The following is an 18,671-nucleotide window of genomic DNA, read 5'->3' as shown; positions in this document are numbered from 1 at the left end:
GGACCGGCCACGCCATACAAAGACTCCTTGTGTCATCTGCAGAGTGAACTTTATCCCCCTTTTGAAACACCTGTCGTGGATTTTTAGACAAAATTCAGACACGACCGGCCAAGCAAGCACACTAATTGCCGGTGAGTTCAAAAATGGCTCGCAGTGTTTATTAGCACGTTGACTAACAGGTCAACTTGCCCTTATTTAAACTGCTGAATTATAAATTATGACCCGTTCATTGTGAAAGTTGGAGCACTCGCCGGTAACGCTGACAACATTGACACGGGTTCCGACGTTTATTTTCAACCTAGCTCCACTTTCTAGTTCAAGCTAACGTTAGCTCACCGATGCGTATTGGAATCTATTACTGCCATCGATCCACTCAAGTGGCGAATATGCCAAATTTGCACGGTCACAACGACGCTACGGTGCAAGACGATCGTCACTCTCGCGGTTACGCTGACTTTTGAGCACACATCTCCAGACTGTCAGGAGAACTCTGTTGATTATTATGGGCATATGTTGTTGTTGGTTTTTTTTTTCAACGCGGCAAGCATGAACTCCGGTGATCGTTCCTTGCACATCACTGATGAACCACTCTTCCACAACTGCCCTACATTTGACGACACAAATACAGTACAGACCTTTTACATGTGTTGAATTGTCATTAGAAGCGACTTCGGTCCGCGTGCGTTGAAACACGGAAGATAAACGAGCTATTGCGTATTAATTATAGGATTTAAAGCGAGACTGTTCATTACTTGACTTGAGTACACGTCAGTTGTTACGCTGTGTAAACAAATCCGCCACACGGGGGCAGTGTTTACAAAAAGCTCACATTTTCAGCCAAGACTCACTTCCTGTCAACGAAAGAAAGCCGGAAGCAGATTTGAAAGAACAGGCACTCTGTTGTGATTCTTCCTCTAATTTCAAAGTGAGATTTTATTTCCCTTGCGTAAAGTTGGATTATTTTTTTTAAATACAGACGGGATTCAACATTAAAAAAAAAATAATAAGATACCTTAAAAAAAATGCGTTTGAATACAGAGCAACGAATTAAAATCATACCGAGGGCCAGCTCAGGAAGCAGTCGAATGGTTGGTTGCGGTCGAATTTAGCAAAACACTGGAACAAGGTTAATCGGCAAAACGTACGTTTTGGGAAAAATCTTAATCGTCACTGGATGAGTCCAACGAAGATCCAAGGTGCCGGTAAATTAATGGTGTGGCCCGGGATATGAGGTGGCATTGCACCCTCTTTTGTTGATTTCATGCTAATTGATAATGATAACTTCATGTCATTATGGCTTCCACGTACGTCAATGGTTAGATCAGCAGTTTCCAGATGCTTAAATTGGTCTGTGTGGTGCTGTGGAGTGGCCTCTCCGAACCCCCGATCTCACCCCTCTCGATTTTTGTCTTTAGGGGCATTTGAAAGCGAGGGTGTAGCAGGAAAAGATATAAAACACATTTTCTCAATGAAAGTCATTACAAGGATAACTCCAGCTGTGCTAATACATATTGAAATGTGTTTTCATTCAAAACCAAAGTGCTTATTTTTTCTAATTGTGGAACGTTAAGAGACACCCTGAATATAAATACTAATAATATAACTATGATTTTTGTTGTTTTTGCAGCAGAATGGCAGACGAAGAGGATGAGACCGGCTTCGAGGAGGAGTTGGACGAGACCTGCGGTGGAGTGGATGTGTGCCACGGCCGGAGAAAGAGGCTCTTCTCCAAGGAGCTCCGGTGCATGATGTACGGCTTCGGAGACGACCAGAACCCGTACACTGAGTCGGTGGATATCCTGGAAGACCTGGTGATCGAGTTCATCACAGAAATGACCCACAAAGCCATGTCCATCGGACGCCAGGGTCGCGTCCAGGTGGAGGACATCGTCTTCCTCATTCGAAAGGATCCCAGGAAATTCGCCAGAGTCAAAGACCTGCTGACCATGAATGAGGAGCTCAAGAGGGCCCGCAAAGCTTTTGACGAGGCAAACTATGGCTCATAAACACCAGCTGAAACAATTGCAAACACACTCACAGTTATTTGATCTATTTTTTGACATCTATTTTGTACCAATCGTAGCTGACTTTGGTATACCTGGATTGGTCGGCAGTCAATCACAAGACGCAGACAAACAAGCTTTCACACCTATGGACAAATTAATCTCCCGTGAACCTAACGTGCATGTTTTTGGACAGTAAATACATTATTTACTGACATGTGCACACAGTACTTTACCTTGTTTTGAAAATGTAATCATTTTTTTAAGTAAATGTTTTGCACCCTGTAACCCTTTAAATAAACGTATGTTTATGTTTGACCAGACAACTCGTACTGTGCTTAATAATTTGTGTTACATAAGAGTGCATAAGAACGTACGCATGCAAGGAGGGACATCGGAGTGAAAGAGGGTCGCAAGCATTGCTCTTGAGGCACACATTTGCACCCTAAGAAAGGGTACACATTTGTGTATATTGTGTGAACTGTGTGTTGTTTTGTGTCGTCTGTGTGCATGCAGATTTTGTGCAGTTGTGTATATGATTGTTAGACATACACGCATGCTCACACAATACAAATTTAACATAAACATTATACACAGTACACATGCAATACACACGGTACACAGAAAAATAATCTCACACACACATGCCCACACAATACACAATTACACGACACATTGCACACAAAAACAGCAAGGTAGCAAGTGTCCTAATGTTCATGTAATTTAAGGAGATGGCGGAGTTGCAGGATTACAATAAAATCACCTTCAAGGAGAACTCCGCCATCCCTAATGGGGGAGATTGTCCCCACACCATCAAGCTGCCCTACAACTTCCTGGTTTACCCATCCAAGTGGCGATACCCTGCACAGCAGGTGAGAGACGAGCTTGTGATTGGACGTCAGATCGATTAAACCGTGGAGCCATGGGTCGCCCTGCAGGCTCGCCTCTATCCACACTTCTTCCGCTCACCTCTTCACACCCGCCACTTGGAGCTACCCATCTTTCAGAGGTGCGGCGGGCACTACCTCCACCCGCGGCTGCAGGTGGCACCTGCCAACATTTTGGTAGACCTCCCAAATCCCCATGAACAGCCTGGTACAGCCCGGCTCTGTTACGGGGACACGCCGCCTGCCTGTGATTGTTGGTCCAACCACGGGGACGATGTAACCTTAGTTAAATTGAAAATACACTGTATGATTTAAAAAGTGTTAGTTTTAAATGTGACAAAATTACAGAAAAGTGACTGTGTGTGTTATACAGATAATTGTGTGTCGATAAAATGCTGCATGTGAAAATCCAATGGAAACTCTGTGGGCACTCATTTTAGGTGAGACAACAGCATAAGCTTCTTAGGCTTGCTGTAAACTTTTCTTTTCTCACATGACAAACAAAAAACATTCAAAATATTTAATAATAATGTTTAATAATTTCTTGAAACAGTCCATAAATCAGGCCATAAAAGTGAGACAGACAAGAAGTGGACCCAGAGGGAGGACGGGGTGGATTTCTGACAGGAAGTTTGCCAGCAGCCTCGGTGCCCTCTTGCTGGGCGAAGGCTTGAGGCAACGAGGCACTTTAATTAGCACGTATAGCTGCAGGATGTCGGAGCAAGATTGTTACTATAGAACAGTGATTCCTAACCAATGTGTATGGGAAATGATTCAATTTCACTACTTGTCACACATTTTTCGTTTACAAATTTACGGTATCTTTTGTTCAGCTATCTATGCCAGTGACATAGAGTGACAGGCAAAATAATGAAATGTTCATCCACTAAATGACAAACGTTACAACAAACTTGCATGTCCACTTGATGTCAGTCATACAACAGAATAAGTGATGGCACCCACACACTGAGTACCGTAATTTCTCATGTATGATGTGCTCTCGAGTATAATATGCACCCCCCAAATCGTCCGTCTACCTATGTATAAAACACAGCCAACAATTGCTGCTATCCATGGTCAAATAATGAAGGATTATCTGTATTTTATTAGATTTATCAAAGAAATATTCTGCTCTATGTTAATGCACTGTTGAAATGAAATTCGTTGAATTCTGAAATGTTTAATTGGATAACGTTCGTGCCTCTTTTTCACCATGCATTTCTACTCGCGTTTTCATATTAGCAAAGAACAAACACTGGGGGGTTCTCAGTCTCGCTGTGGAGCGGGCCTGCCGAGCAGGCGCCAGCCTGAGCGGGCGTGAGGACCCTCTTCGGAGGCGGAGAAATAAACACACAAGGCTGGAAGAGGAAAAAAAAATTTGAGAAATGAGAAATTACGGTAAGTACATTTGTGAGTAAATTGGAAAGAGATCATTATAATTTCAGTGTATATATACTTTTTATTATATTTTTGTTTGGTGGTAAGCTGTAAGACTTTATAATGTAAAATCTGTGCCTTTGCTCGATAAAGGTTGGGAAATGTAACAAACTGCTTATTGGGCTGTGTTGCCATAGTGATGATAAGACTGACAGCCAGCAGAACTGTGTGTGTTTGTGTGTGTCTGTGTATGCCTCATCATCAGAAGCAGTTTTCACGACAAGCAAGCAATCAGTCATCATTACAAGAATAGATTATGGTCCTTTCTCACACACAAATCCAAATACACGATTCACAACATTCATTCACAAACAAATCCACACACACACAGTCCACGCAAAAACACACAACATCCACACGATCAACACAATCCACAGCCACAAGCACACGATACAATCAAACAAATCCACACACACAAAATGCATACACACAACACGCAACGCAAAATCCAAATACACAATCCACAAACACACAATCACAAACAAATCCACACAGTCCACAAGCACAAACACACAAAAAATCCACATGCAAAACACATTCCACACACACACCCACAATCCATGCACACACAATTCACATGTGCTAACACACATAGACACACACAGAAAATACACACAATCTACACTCACACACACGCCCAAAATCTACATTCAAACACACACCCCCACACACGCACACACAGACACACACACAGACACCATTCTGTATGCGTATATGGCTCATCAGAAGAAGTTGTAAAGGATTTTTCAAGACAAGCAAGCAATCATTCTCTATTACTCTATAATCATTATCATCATCATCATAACTCACTAAAGTCCTAACAGGTTATAAAAATAAAAAGATTGACATGCTTGAACGTCAGGATTTGTCAGGTTTTAAGTTCTATTATTTGCATACTCGTTTGTGTGGCTACGCCTCTATGGCGCCTCACCCTCCAATCATAATCCGCGTTGTCCAATCACGTGCAGGAAAAGGCCTGTCTCTTCAAAAGAAAGCCCTTAAAAATTGCCCCAAAAAATAAGCATAACTTGTCAGCCATTGTCCAATCAGAGCACGAGTCCACCCATTAGGTCCCCCCCACTGAGCCGACTGCCAATCAGAACCTGCGTCAGTCTCTGCGGGGTGGGCTCCAGCCAGGGTAAGCCCCGACCCTCTTCCTGCCTCGGCCCAGCTCTCCTCCAATCGGAAGCCACGCTGGCGCCCGACTTGCTGTCATCGGATTGGCTGTCAGACAGGGGCTCGTCACGCGGCATCAGGAAGGAGAACGCCGCTTGCTGAGGAGCTGGCCAGCTCTCAGAATGCTTTGCAACCTCGCAGCTCCCAGAATGCTTTGTATCCTTCTCCTGCTGCGTGGTCTCTTCTCTTGTCTTCCTACCCTGCTCCCTCCTCCTTTTCCTCTTCTCCTCTTGCGCCTTCCTTCGCCTCCTTGCCTCCTCTTCCACAAGGTCCAGGTCCAGATCGGGAGGCCCAACTCCTCCTCGTCTTGGTCTCGGTTTGGCCCCCCCTGCTCGCTTTCTCCTCTGTGGGCTGTGGGAGGTGGTCGTCACGGCGACTGCATCAGCCTCCTGGTCCTCCATGTGAGAGGAGGACGAAGAGGATTCTTCTTCAGGGCCTGAAATGAGACACACAGGAAAACATCAGCCGAGCCTCCTTCAAAGTTCACGAAATGCTGCTAACTAGGTGGGGGCCATTCATTCACGTTTTAATATGGACCAGCCGAGCCATGAAGTTTGATGGCTCATTTCATTAAAATGTTAATTTATTAAGGAATGTGTTTACATACTGGTTTTGATACATTTTCTACAAGAGGGAATATTTATTTTGACATTACCCGTCGAGAAAAACATATTTATTCATATTTCTGAGGAATTTGGTGCAAATTAATGCTCGGAAGAAACATTTTTATTATCAAGCGAAATCAAGCAAAAAGCAAAACTTTTATTTAAAATTTTATTTGAAGGCTATGTCACCCAACCTTACTCATTATTATTTGTCATAGTTTTATGGCTAGAATACTGCAATATATTATTATTATTATATATTGTTGATGATAGCACACTTTTTTTTAACAATGCTTCATTATCAGTAAATTCTAGGGCTGCAGGTATCGAATATTTTTAGAATTGAGTATTCTACCGATTATCCCATCGATTAATTTAGTCAACGGATAAAAATAGATTTTGCATTGTTAAACATAACATATACATGCGTTTTTTACATTTGTTTTCTTACAATTTGTTGACCTTTTTGTTGAGTTTTTCAATTAATCATTGCAGCCCTAGTTCCTTTTCATTAAAAATGCAAATTTATCAAGGATCATGTTTAGATACATGTTTTAATAAAGGACATTTTCTTTCAGAGGAAGTACTTAGTTTCTTTAAATAAAAAACATTTTCATTGGAAATTGATGCATGTTGATGATGTGGGGTGGGGGGAATCAAATCCCAGAATAGAAGAAAGAATAGAAGAAAAATGAAGAGCATATCATGTCCTTTGATTTTTCTATAAGACGAAGCGGAAAATTTGATCAAAATCTTAGTTTTTCATTTGAAAGCCATCTCACTCAACCCTACTAAGTCTGCAGTGCACAAAAACACAGATGTCACGAGCGATGAAGATGAAGAACAAGCCAGGTGGAGAAGGAAGAGAAGAAGACGCTGAACGTTACCGACCGCGAGTGTTCCGTGCGTCCGATGACGTAGAAGCACGGCTCGCCCTGCTTGGAGTTGGTCATGCACAGAGACAGGCTGGACAGCTCCACTGAGGAGGAGGAGGAATGAGGAGGAATAAGAGAAAAGAGGGCAAGAAGAAGGTAGAGAAAGAAAGTAGGAAGACATGGTCAGCAGGCGGAGCGCTCTGATTGGACGAAAGTATCATTGAACCCGCTGGGCTCTATCGTGCCCATTTGTCACAGTTTAAAAAAATAAAATAAAATTTTAACCATTTTAGCTGTGTTAATGAAAATTAGGGATGGAAAAGTCCAGGTAACCCAAGGTACGGTTAAAGAGAACAACTGTTTTTCTATCTCAAAATAATCTCTTTTTTTGGTCAGTAAAAATGCCACTTAATAGTGTACTGAGTAATATAACTTATTTGTTACATGATGTGACAATACAGTAGTAGAAATTATCCATCCATCCATTTTATGAACTGCTTATCCTCAAGAGGCAAGAGCCCGGGTGCACCCTGTACTGGTCGCTAGCCAATTGCTGCGCACATATAGACAAACAATCATTCGCACTCACATTCAAACATACGGACAATTTAGAGTTTTCAATTAATCTACTATGGATGTTTTTGCAATGTGGGAGGAAACCGGAGGGGAAAACATGCAAACTCCACACAGGGAGGCCGGATTTGAACCTGAGACCTCAGAACTGTGAGGCAGATGTGCAAACCAGTCACCCACCATGCCGACCAGTATAAACCATGTATAAAAAATTCAAACAAACAAAAATGTAAACAAAAAAACTAATTTAACAGTTGGATTAGGCGTGGGTCGATCGGTCATGCCTGCTCCTCACTCTGCAGGCATCCTTGCAAAATAAATAGCACACCTTGCCCACCTACTAGGGCATTATATTACCTTAACACATTATTATTATTTTTTTTACACGTCACTCGAGTGGCAGCATATCTAAATCTTGCTCGTAATGCAAATTTTTGACTCACAACACAGAGGAAAAGATCGACCCAAGCTATGTTCATACCTTGAGTAACCAATAAATTGGAGAACTCGTAAATCAAGGTACCACTGTACTTGCATAAAATCTGGTTCTTTTAGTTAGGATTATGCTAAAAAATATTTCCTGATGTACTGCGTATTTAAGTTCCTTATTAAGAGCCAATCTGCCAGTTTTATACATTTCAGATTTATTCCCATAAACTCCCACGGAAAGTTTGATACTTGAAAAATTCACCAAATTTTGCAAACCGAATTAAAACACCTGGGAACTGTTAGAATTTGTGAAAAAAAAAGTGTCTCCCTTAAGAATTGATGTGTGCGTTAAAAGTGGAAAAGAAAAACAAGGCAGCGTCAGGAAGGTCATCTTTGTGTTGGGGGACATCACATAAGTGGCCATCATCACCGTAATCGGGGACGTAGCCATTTCCTTTTTTCAGGACCAAATGGATCCGATGGCCTCCTCTGCGGATCTGCTCCACGGCCTGACTGTGCGTCATTCCTGCTGTGCTGTTGCCATTGATCTCCACCAACTGGTCAGAAACCTGAGGGCAACCAACAAGAAGCTGCTGTGTTAGCGGCTGGTTCAAGAAAAAGCAAAGAAACAAAAATGTCACCCAAGTGGAGAAAGGAGAGCATCTTCCTACAAACTGCAGGGAATGAGACCACTTGTGGGATTTACCAACCCGAATTAGGATGTTGTATAAAACGTAAATATAAACAGAATACGATGATTTGCAAATCCCTTTCAACATATATTCAATTTACACTACAAAGACAACATATTTAATGTTAAAACTGATGTTAATGTTAATAATTGTTTTTTTTGTGCGCAAATATTCACTCTGTCATGATCTCTACCATGCAGTTCCCTTTTTGGAGCTTGCCTCTCCCTCCCTCTCTCTCTCTCGCTCTCTCTCACTCTCTCTCCTCAGGAATCAGCACCACCTTGGCTGCGCACCTGTCATCAATCAGCACTCATCACTGCCTGCATATAAGCCTGCCAGATCCAAGAGTCCATAGCCAGAGTCAATAGACACTTCATTGTGGTACACAGGCCAATTCTCGAATTTCCAAGTTTTGTATTCAAGTGACTATCCGACGACTCGCACCTGCACTCATCCAATTGTGTTTCTGTCCTCCTCCAGTGCCTCCCGATTCACTGCCGCTCCAACCACGTTGTCAAGCTCTTCTACCACCTCATGTTCCCGCTTCCTGCACAGTCCTTGTTTCTACGGACCACGATCCCGCCTTGGACACCCGAACGCTAAGCTACTGGCAAATAAACCACTCATCTACTCCCTCTGCCTCAGTCTGCTCTTGGCTCCAACCCAACTGATACAATTTTATATCGTGACAGAATACTCTGGGCAACATGGACCCAGCAACACCGGAAGCGTTGAGGGAAGGGCTCGCCCACCAGGGCGCTCAGATAGGCAGACACGACAAAGCCCTCCGCAAGATCATGGACTCTTTGAATACTCTTAAACAACAAGTCTCTCTCTTGCCATCCCACCAGCCCTCCCGTGACTATTTCTTCCGAGCCCGCAGCCTCCGACCAACACCTACCCCCGTACAAAGAGCCTCACGTTCCTCCTCCCGAACCCTACTCTTCGACCACCCCGTTAAGGGTAGGGAAGCCACTCAGCGCCTCCTAGACCTCACCCAGGTTTCGAGTTCTGTGGCTTCATATTCCATAGATTTTAGGATACTTGCGAGTGAATGTGTTTGGGATGACGCCGCTTTAAGAGGGATCTTTTTCAAAAGGACTTTCAGAATCGCTCAAAGATGAGCTCGCAGCCAGGGATGAGCCCACCTCACTGGAGAATTTAATTTCGTTAGTCATTAAATTTGACAATTCAATGGTTTGGACACGTCCAGAGGAGAGAGAGTGAGTATATTGGTAGAAGGATGATGAGGATGGAGCTGCCAGGCAAGAGAGCTAGAGGAAGACCAAAGAGAAGGTTGATGGATGTCGTGAGGGAAGACATGATGGCAGTTGGTGTTCGAGAGGAGGATGCAGGAGATAGGCTCTCATGGAAAAGAATGACGCGCTGTGGCGACCCCTAACGGGACAAGCCGAAAGGAAAAGAAGAAGATTAAATTTGACAATTGTCTTTGAGAGAGAGCTCGAGAGCAAGGAATCAAAACGCACAGTATAACACCATCCATGGGCACAGCGCCTCCAGCAACTCAGGCGCACCCTGAACCCCCTGCTGGCGCACCCTGAACCCCCCTGCTGCCTCCACCGGATTGGAGGAGCCCGTGCCACTAGGCAAGACCCGTTTAGACTCCCTGGAACGTCAGCGCCACGTCACTCAACGACTATGTATTTATTGTTGACAGCCAGGTCATTTCATAGTCAACTGCCCCTTAAACCCAAAAGGTTTACTCAACACGACCTGGGAGCGTCGTGGTGATCCAAACCAACTCCTCTCCAAGCTCTCCCTCCCGTATGACCGTTCCCTCGTATATTCTTGGTCCCGTTCTCAACACCCCTGTTACTGCCCTCATTGACTCCGGCGCAGATGACAATTTTATTCATGAGGGTTTGGCGTGTCAGCTCCAGCTTCCTCTCGAGCCCCTCCCGTACCCTAAGAAGGTTACGGCCCTGGACGGGCGACTCATCTCCACTGTCACCCACCAAACTGCACCGTTCACCCTGCTTATTTTTGGTAATCACCGTGAAACCCTCCAGCTGTTTGTCATTCCTTCCCCGGAAACTCCGTTGGTCCTTGGTAGCCCCAGGCTCCAGGAACACAACGCTGTCATTGATTGGACTCACCTGTCCATCACCGGTTGGCCTCTTCTCTTGGCCGTCCCGTCCTCCAACACACCTCAGTCACCAACTACTCCCATCGATCTCTCCCGGGTCCCTGAAGTATATCACGACCTCTCCCTGGTGTTCCGTAAGGATCTTGCCCTCTACCCCCCCAGCCCCATATGACTGCACCATTGACCTCCTGCCTGGTGCCCCTCTCCTTTCCAGCCGCCTGTCCCAATCCAGAAAAGGAAGCTATGGAGACATATCCGTGACTCTGTGGCCTCCGGACTCATCCGACCCTCCTCTTCCCCCCTGGGGGCCGGGTTCTTCTCTGTGGAAAAGTACGATACCATTCTCCGCCCCTGTATCGACTTCTTAGGTCTCAACGACATTACTGTCAAAAACAAAGCTCCACTACCACTCATTGACCCTTCCTTCCAACCCCTCTGCGACGCCCAAATATTCACCAAATTGGACCTGTGCAATGCATATCTCATCCGCATTAGAGAGGGGGACAAATGGAAAACTGCCTTCAACACCCCTCTCGGACACTTTGAATACCTGGTCATGCCTTTTGGATTAACCAACGCCCCCACAGTTTTTTAAAACATCAATGACGTCCTCCGTGATATGCTCAACCAGTTCGTCTTTGTATATTTAGACGACATCCTCATCTTCTCCTGTTCCCACAGGGAACATTGTCAGCATGTCTGCCAAGGCCTTTTTCTGAAACCAGAAGTGTGAATTCCATCTCTCCTCCGTACACTTCTTAGAAGACATCATTGCCAAGGGATAGTTACAACCAAGATTCAAGCAGTCATCAACTGGCCCACTCGCTCCACCCGCAAAGAGCTACAACTTTTCCTAACTTCTACCGTCGATTAATCCGTGACTACAGCAAGGTTGCCATTCCTCTCACCAGTCTCACCTCCACCAGCACCCCATTCCATTGGACCCCAGCTGCATCGCAAGCATTTGAATACCTTAAGGAACTATTTATCATTGCCGCCATCCTGAAACACCCTGACCCTTCCCTCCAGTTCGTGGTGGAAGTTGACACCTGACACGGGAGCTGTCATCTCCCAGCGAGACCCGGTATCCCAAAAACTTCGCCCCTGTACTTTTTTCTCCCAATGACTTTCTACATCTGAGCGGAATTATGACTTAGGGAATCGTGAGTTACTTGCCATCGTCTGGCCCGTGGAGGAGTGGAGGCACTGGCTGGAGGGGACCCTTTCTCCCTTAATTATATGGCGTGACCACCAGAATATCGCTAATTTCCGTTCCGCCAACTGCCTGAAAACCCGACAAGCGCGTTGGTCGTTGTTTCTCAGTAGGTTCAACTTTAGCCTCTCCTTCCGTCCTGGTTCCCGGAACGGCCTGATGCCCTCTCCCGCCTTTATTCACCTCCCCTCCAGCCCGGTGGAACCGGAGCCCATTCTTTCTTCTTCCTGCTTTGTGGGGGCGGCCACGTGGAAAATCGAACAAGTGGTTAAAGAGGCTCAGAAGACCCAACCAGATCCCAAGTCTGGACCTCCTAACCGGCTGCTCGTGCCCGATTCCACACGCTTTGACGTCCTTCAGTGGGCCCACAATTCCAAGCTCACTTGTCATCCCAGAATCACCCGTACCATTCAGGTAATCCGGCAACACTTCTATTTACTGTCCAAACAAAGGTCCAGGACTAGAAAAATTTTCAATTCTACGTTTACAACTGGATCAAGGCCAGGACATTAATAGTGACTAGTTTGAAACTACGTCCATAAAGGATTAATTCAATGCAATTTCAGTCCAAAACAGTTTTGAAATGTGGTTTCCAACATGGAGGGAAAAAATGCACTGTTACAGGCATTGTCCACAAGAAAGTGACGAAGAGCCAGGACCGTAGGGAACCAGAACGTGTGTATCTGTGTGTGTGTGTTCTGACATTGACAGCAATGAGGTGACCACCACCACTCGAACAAGCCTTAATATGATCCCCTGGCTGTCTGCGGACTTTCCATTCCACGTCCCCATCAAGAAGGGAAAAACAAAAGACATGCAGCAAACGATCTCTCTGGGCTTTGATGAAGCCCGTTGGCGGTGGATCAAACCATGCATCCCGGCGTAACCACCTATACCTTTTATTGATCCACAGGCTCTGAACCAAACCTACATGTAGAAACGGGTTCCTCTCTCCCTTATGTTGGTGTGACCACTATATTACAAGGGTTGTAAATTCACCGACGATTCGGGCAAGGGCCCCTTATTTGGACCAGTTCACAATCGTCCAGGAGTAAAATTTCACTGCTTCACAATGAATGACACCCTATGTGGCCACCGTGAGTTTGTGGGAGAGGTACCCAACTCTTACTGTCAATCTATATCTGTTCCCTGGACTCGGGTGGCAGGCTTGGCTTTATCGCTTTGCACTTATGGTCTGTGTTGCTTTCCTTGTTCTCTTTTTCATGTCCTGTTACCTGGTCCCTTTGGTGAAATCTTCAGTCTCTCGCATTGTTGGCACTGCATTTGTCCACTATTCACAGGTGACCTCTGATGACCCACTAACGTCCCCCGCTATTGACCAACGTTTTCCTGACCTTTTCCCTCAACCAGACTGCTTGGATGAAAACGACAACATGAATGATGACCATGACTCATATTCCTCAGTCTAACTTCATTGCATGATTGATTTACAAACCCGCTTATGTAGGATTTTCGTAGACCTAAGGTGTGAATTTCTAGATAATGAGGTTGTTTTGTAAGTACATGTTATACTGTTATGTCTTTTTGATTACTTCATACCATCTTAATGTTTTGGTTACTTCGTGTAAAATGTTTAATAATTTTCCTTTCGTATATGATTAATAGTTGATTATGTTATAATATCAAAAGGGGGGAGCTGAGTTGGAAATTTTGTGTTTTATATATACCAAATATTAGTTCTATTAGTTTTATATAACCTTTACCTGTTATGTTGCTCCATAGCTCCTAGTCAGCACAGTACGCATGTGTCCTGGATTGTTTTGACTACTCCCTGTTTTCCTCCTCCTTTCTCAACCTCTGCATGTACCCATTCCCATAAAGATAAGTTTGAATGCAGCTGGAAGAAGATAACTGTGTGAGAATGTTGTGGGAACGAGAGGGATGTATTTCTTTTTTTCCCCTCTTCTTCTGTCTTTTTCCCTTCTGTATAACAAAGGATGTTTTGGTTGGGATACAGTAAGGTGTAACGACTTGTACCTTTTGCTCTTTTTGCAAAGATTACCTTTTTTCTTGTAATAAAAACCCACAAAGACAAGATTGCTTCCTTACTTATTCTGTCAGAAAAAGATTTGCCAAAACACCGAAGTTGTGAAATCGGACCGGCCGATAATGGCCCTGGGTGAGACTTGGCTCAAAAGAGCCGGTAATTGTACACAGCAAGTTGCGTGAACTGGGGAAACTGGTTGGGAATGCACGCCAGTCCCACCACGGCTTTTGCTTGGAGGACATGATGGACCTGAGAAAATATTTGGAAGTGACCGGTATCGTTAAGCGGACCTGTGGCTATGAGAGCGAGACAGGTCGTTTCGCCTCCCCGACTCTCGCCACGCAATTGGGACATTCTCTCGTAAAAGCGAACCAGCTCTTGAAGTCGCGTGCGCTGCTGGAGGGAAAACATCACCTCGTAGACCAGCAGTTTAATGAGGTACACGTGCAGTTATGGAACACCCTAGTGTCTTCTGTGGCGCTCAGGAACTTAAGGGAGCGACGCTGGAAGGCCCATCTCCTATTCACATGTGATGTCCGCAAACTCCACAGTTACTTAGAACGTTCACACTGTGCTGCCTGCAGGAAATTGAACCGCTCACTGTCCCCCGGGGCCTGGGTGGAAATCTCCAAGATTTGGCTAAGCCAAATGATTTCATTCAACCGCAGGTGGGAAGGGGAAGTCTCAGCGATGTCCCTCTCAGCGTTCAGCCAACGGGAACTCTGAGGACATCATGCTGAGCTGGAACGAGCACTCTCCCCAGTTGAAAAGTGTCTCTGCTGGCACTTCATCCGTCTGATGATAAGGGGAAATTGTGGGCGATCGGTCTCTGTGCTCTGCCCGCCACGAATGACGGCATCTCACCAGCGACTAGTTGAACAGCGGGGCGCTTGCAGTACAATGGTCGATAATCACTACCTCTTCGCATCACACGCACGGTGCGAAGTGTTGAGAGAATATGCCCGGCTTTGTGAAGCCAAGAACCGCCTCGCCCTAACTTCCACACGGCTCAAGAAACACACCGCTAGTTCAGCGACTGTATTGAACATGTCAAGAATTGAACTGGACCAAATAGCCAACTTTCTGGGGCATAATATAGGAATACACCACTAATATTACCGGCTACCAGATAAGACGATGCAAGTGGCCAAGATTAGTAAACTACTAATGGCCTAGGAAGAGTCAATGGGTCAATTCCCCATCTGCAGCATGGATCAAATTGAGATCTCTCCTGAAAGTAAGTGCCGGAGGTCTCATTCCATATTTGGGAACATTGTGGGGCCTGCCTCTGATCATTTAGTAATTTTTATGTCAGCAGATTGACGAATACACGACGATTCGGACAGCAAGCCGTGAGTCCGAAAGAGCCGCCCTCTCTGAGAGTGAAGCAGATGGCGCGCATTCCAGACCACCTGCACTGCCTGTGGCGGTCGATCCAACCTTGGGCCTCACGGCACTGCTCGGGCAGATGGTTCCTTCAGCCTGCAGGTTCGCTGACCTGACCTTTCAAAGGTGGTGCTCGCGCTCCTGCTTGGTAGTCCCGCTCCCCAGCGAGACTGAGATGCCCCGTCTTCCCCAGCAGTCCTTCCATGGATCCCGCCGCCTAGTCGGCATCAGCCGCTGCCCCACCGGCGTCAGCCACCAGCCCGTACGGGGACAGTCTGTTGGCCGAGCCACCACCCCACCATTGGCGAGCCTCCGCTGACCAGCCTTGCACTCTCCCGCGGACAGTTCCTCCAGCCTGCGGGTTAAATTTTCCAGTCTTACGAACGCAGCGGTCGGAGGGACGCTTACACTTAGGCTACCTGGTTGATACTGCCAGTAGCATATGCTTGTCTCAAAGATTAATCTATGCAAGTCTAAGTACACACGGCCTGTACAGTGAAACTGCGAATGGCTCATTAAATCACTTATGGCTCCTTTGATCGCTGCGCCATTACCTGGATAAGTGGAAATTCTCGAGCTAATACATGCATACGAGGGCCAACCTCCAGGGACGCACGCATTTATCAGACCAAAACCCACACGGTGCGGCCCCTGCGCGGTGCGGCCAGCATGCGTGCTGGCTGCGGTGGGATCCCAGCAACCAAAGTTGGAATCCGGGTGCACCACTGCCCGTCTCGCCTGCCGCGTCGGGGAGGTGGAGCCCGAGTGCGGGCGATAGGACCAGAAATATTTGCTGAACTTGGGACGGCTTTTCCGACCCCAGAAAAGGGTGTTGACTCAGGACTTGCCATCGATCACTGGCTGTCTATATTGATATAGACAGCCAGTGTTCGATGGCCGTGGAAGTCTAGACCCACTAAGGAGTGTGTAACAAACTCCACCTGATGAATCAACAAGCCCTGAAAATGGATGGCGCTGTGGAGCATCGGGCCCACACCCGGCCGTCGCCGGCATTGCGAGCAGGGGACACAAACCCCCGTGCCCAAACCCACGCCGCAACGAGCAGGAGCGCCACCGCGGTGTGCATGGAAGCCTTGGGCGGAGCAGATCTTGGTGGTAGTAGCAGATATTCAAAAGAAAAAGCTTTGAAGACCAAAGTGGAGAAAGTCTTTCCATTTGAACAGCAGTTAGACAACACAGACCTCATTTCTGGGTTGGGGTTTCATGCGTAGCAGAGTAGCACCGTCGCTGTGATCTATTGAAAGTCAGCCCTTGACCAAAGCTTTTGTCGGCCAGACCGCACGAGCGCCGGGCTGACAAACCGCTCGTTCTCATTCTGTATTGTCGTCCTGGCAAGGACTTTAAAGCGAGAGTGTGTGTGTGTGTGTACCTGCATCTTGTTGCTGCACTGGGCTGGCCCTCCATCCATTAGTCCCAGCACATACAGTCCCATGTTGTACTCACTGCCCCCCCTCAGAGAGAAACCAAAACCCGTGGGACCTCGTTCCAGATCCACTCTGTAGAACCTAGACTCATTCTGACAGACAAGCAATGCAAACAAGTTTACTAAAATTAAGCTGTTGTATTTGAATTCACCTGTTCATGAATGAACCTGTAGACTGCTATGTTAGCTTCTGGTTTTGTCTCAGCGGGTATGGAGCAGTTTTTTTTTTTTGTGTGAACAAAATGACTTAATTTGAATCTTCTGTAACTTGTGTGGCAGAGGTGGGACCAAGTCATTGCTTTGCGAGTCACAAGTACGCCTCAAGCCTTTGTCCTCAAGTCCCGAGTCAAAGTCCCAAGTTGAGACAGGCAAGTCCTGAGTCAAGTCCCAAGTCGAAACATGCAAGTCCTGAGTCAAGTCCTACACCTTGAGTTTCGAGTCCTTTAAAGTCATTTTAACAACAAAATAAAAATATATTTTAATATATATATTTATATATGGCGGCACGGTGGACGACTGGTTAGAGCGTCTGCCTCACAGTTCTGAGGACCTGGGTTCAATCCCCGGCCCCGCCTGTGTGGAGTTTGCATGTTCTCCCCGTGCCTGTGTGGGTTTTCTCCGGGCTTTCCTCCCACATCCCAAAAACATGCATGGTAGGTTGATTGACAACTCTAAATTTCCCGTAGGTGTGAATGTGAGTGTTTGTTGTTTGTATGTGCCCTGGGATTGGCTGTACCCCGTCTTCTGCCCGATGATAGCTGGGATAGGCTCCAGCACCCCCGCGACCCTAGTGAGGATAAGCGGCTCAGAAAATGGATGGATGGATGGATAATTAACATCCTTATTGTTACATTAATTGTCATTGTCGTTTCTGTGTATGTTAACATTGGTTCTTTGAATTTATACCTAATTTAACGCACATTTATTGCTGAGTTATGTTGTACTGTTAGTTTTTTTCCCCATGAAACTATTACTTTCCGTAGTGTGTGAAAGAATGACATCTTGGTCAATTCATTTAAAAGACATGCCCATCAGGACGTTAACTCTGTAAAGATAAGAACTAATTATTGCAATAATAGCGTGGTATGCTTTGACCTAATAAATAATCAGTAAGATCTGCAGCATTAAGTTGTCTTTTTTCCAATTTTCCTGTAGTATAACAATAAGTGACATATAGCCATAGAAAGAGAAGCTACGAATTTTGGTTTCTCTGTGCTTTCGTCTTTTCAAGTCAATGGGTTCAAGTCTATGTCAAGTCACAAGTGCTTCACTCACTGCTACATTAGCTTCTGGAGCTATCTGGAACAGCTTTATGTGAACAAAAGAAATTAATTTATATCTTCTGTGACTGGTGTGGTGTATTTAAGTACATCAGATTGAGAGTAAAGATGTACAGTGGGAGGAAAAAGGATGTCAACCCTTTGGAATTTCTTAAATGTATGCATAAATTGGTCATAAAGTGTGGTCTGATCATATAAATCACAAGAATAAACAATCTGCTTAAATTATGTAATACCACAAAAAATATGTTTTCATGTTTTTATTGAAAATAACGTAAACATTCACAGGAGAAGAAAAATTAAGTGAACATGTAGGCTCCAGAGCCTAGCCCTAGAGTCCAATCAGATTCAGATTCAGACAAACTTCATTGATTGACTTCCTGTCCTGTGAATGTTTACGTTCTTCTTCTTCTTTTCCTCTCGGCCTGTTCCGTTAGGGTTGCCACAGCATGTCATCCTTTTCCATGTAAGCCTATATCCTGCATCCTCCTCTCTAACACCAACTGCCCTCATATCTTCCCTCACTACATCTAACAACCTTCTCTTTGGTCTTTCT

General features: G+C 45.5%; 3 protein-coding genes and 1 long non-coding RNA gene across 14 annotated transcripts in view; 2 read left to right on the top strand and 2 right to left on the bottom strand.

Annotated features, from left to right (window-relative positions):
• The window catches only part of slc35c2 (solute carrier family 35 member C2), a 9,265-nt gene extending 8,478 nt beyond the window's left edge, over positions 1-787 (bottom strand). The window contains exons 1-2 of one of the 2 annotated variants that reach the window (XM_061789004.1): positions 636-787; positions 1-70 (exon numbers count right to left, since the gene is read on the bottom strand). The exon at positions 1-70 is cut by the window's left edge and continues 95 nt beyond it. In XM_061789004.1, coding sequence (XP_061644988.1) covers positions 1-16 — 16 coding nt within the window. In that variant the 5' untranslated portion in view covers positions 17-70; positions 636-787. Of the gene's footprint in view, positions 71-336; positions 568-635 lie in introns of those variants that run through there. The other variant, XM_061789013.1, reaches the window with a different exon arrangement.
• taf13 (TATA-box binding protein associated factor 13) lies at positions 13-2,329 on the top strand. Of its 6 annotated transcripts, none has more exons than XM_061789075.1 (2): positions 13-131; positions 1,628-2,329. In XM_061789075.1, the coding sequence occupies exon 2, from the start codon at positions 1,632-1,634 to the stop codon at positions 2,004-2,006; it is 375 nt and encodes a 124-aa protein (XP_061645059.1). In that variant the 5' UTR covers positions 13-131; positions 1,628-1,631; the 3' UTR covers positions 2,007-2,329. The 6 variants fall into 6 exon arrangements, with proteins under 6 accessions (XP_061645059.1, XP_061645022.1, XP_061645030.1 ...); XM_061789038.1 differs by lacking the exon at positions 13-131 and adding an exon at positions 794-925; XM_061789046.1 differs by lacking the exon at positions 13-131 and adding an exon at positions 844-925 and having other exon boundaries at positions 1,631-2,329.
• Positions 2,330-3,396: 1,067 nt separating this feature from the next.
• The window catches only part of magixa (MAGI family member, X-linked a), a 58,622-nt gene continuing 43,347 nt past the window's right edge, over positions 3,397-18,671 (bottom strand). For 3 of the 5 annotated variants that reach the window (XM_061788901.1, XM_061788921.1, XM_061788912.1), the window contains exons 19-21: positions 16,782-16,928; positions 8,416-8,554; positions 3,397-5,939 (exon numbers count right to left, since the gene is read on the bottom strand). In XM_061788901.1, coding sequence (XP_061644885.1) covers positions 5,374-5,939; positions 8,416-8,554; positions 16,782-16,928 — 852 coding nt within the window. In that variant the 3' untranslated portion in view covers positions 3,397-5,373. Of the gene's footprint in view, positions 5,940-6,995; positions 7,088-8,415; positions 8,555-16,781; positions 16,929-18,671 lie in introns of all 5 variants that reach the window. The other 2 variants (XM_061788937.1, XM_061788929.1) reach the window with 2 other exon arrangements.
• Positions 5,871-9,310, top strand: LOC133485378 (uncharacterized). The gene is made up of 3 exons (XR_009790677.1): positions 5,871-6,007; positions 8,878-9,058; positions 9,158-9,310. It is a non-coding gene; the product is annotated as an uncharacterized LOC133485378 (long non-coding RNA).

Source organism: Phyllopteryx taeniolatus, chromosome 1, assembly GCF_024500385.1.
Source record: "Phyllopteryx taeniolatus isolate TA_2022b chromosome 1, UOR_Ptae_1.2, whole genome shotgun sequence".
Lineage (NCBI taxonomy): Eukaryota > Metazoa > Chordata > Actinopteri > Syngnathiformes > Syngnathidae > Phyllopteryx > Phyllopteryx taeniolatus.
Note: the sequence above shows the minus strand (reverse complement) of the source record. Positions and strands in the feature narration are given on the sequence as shown.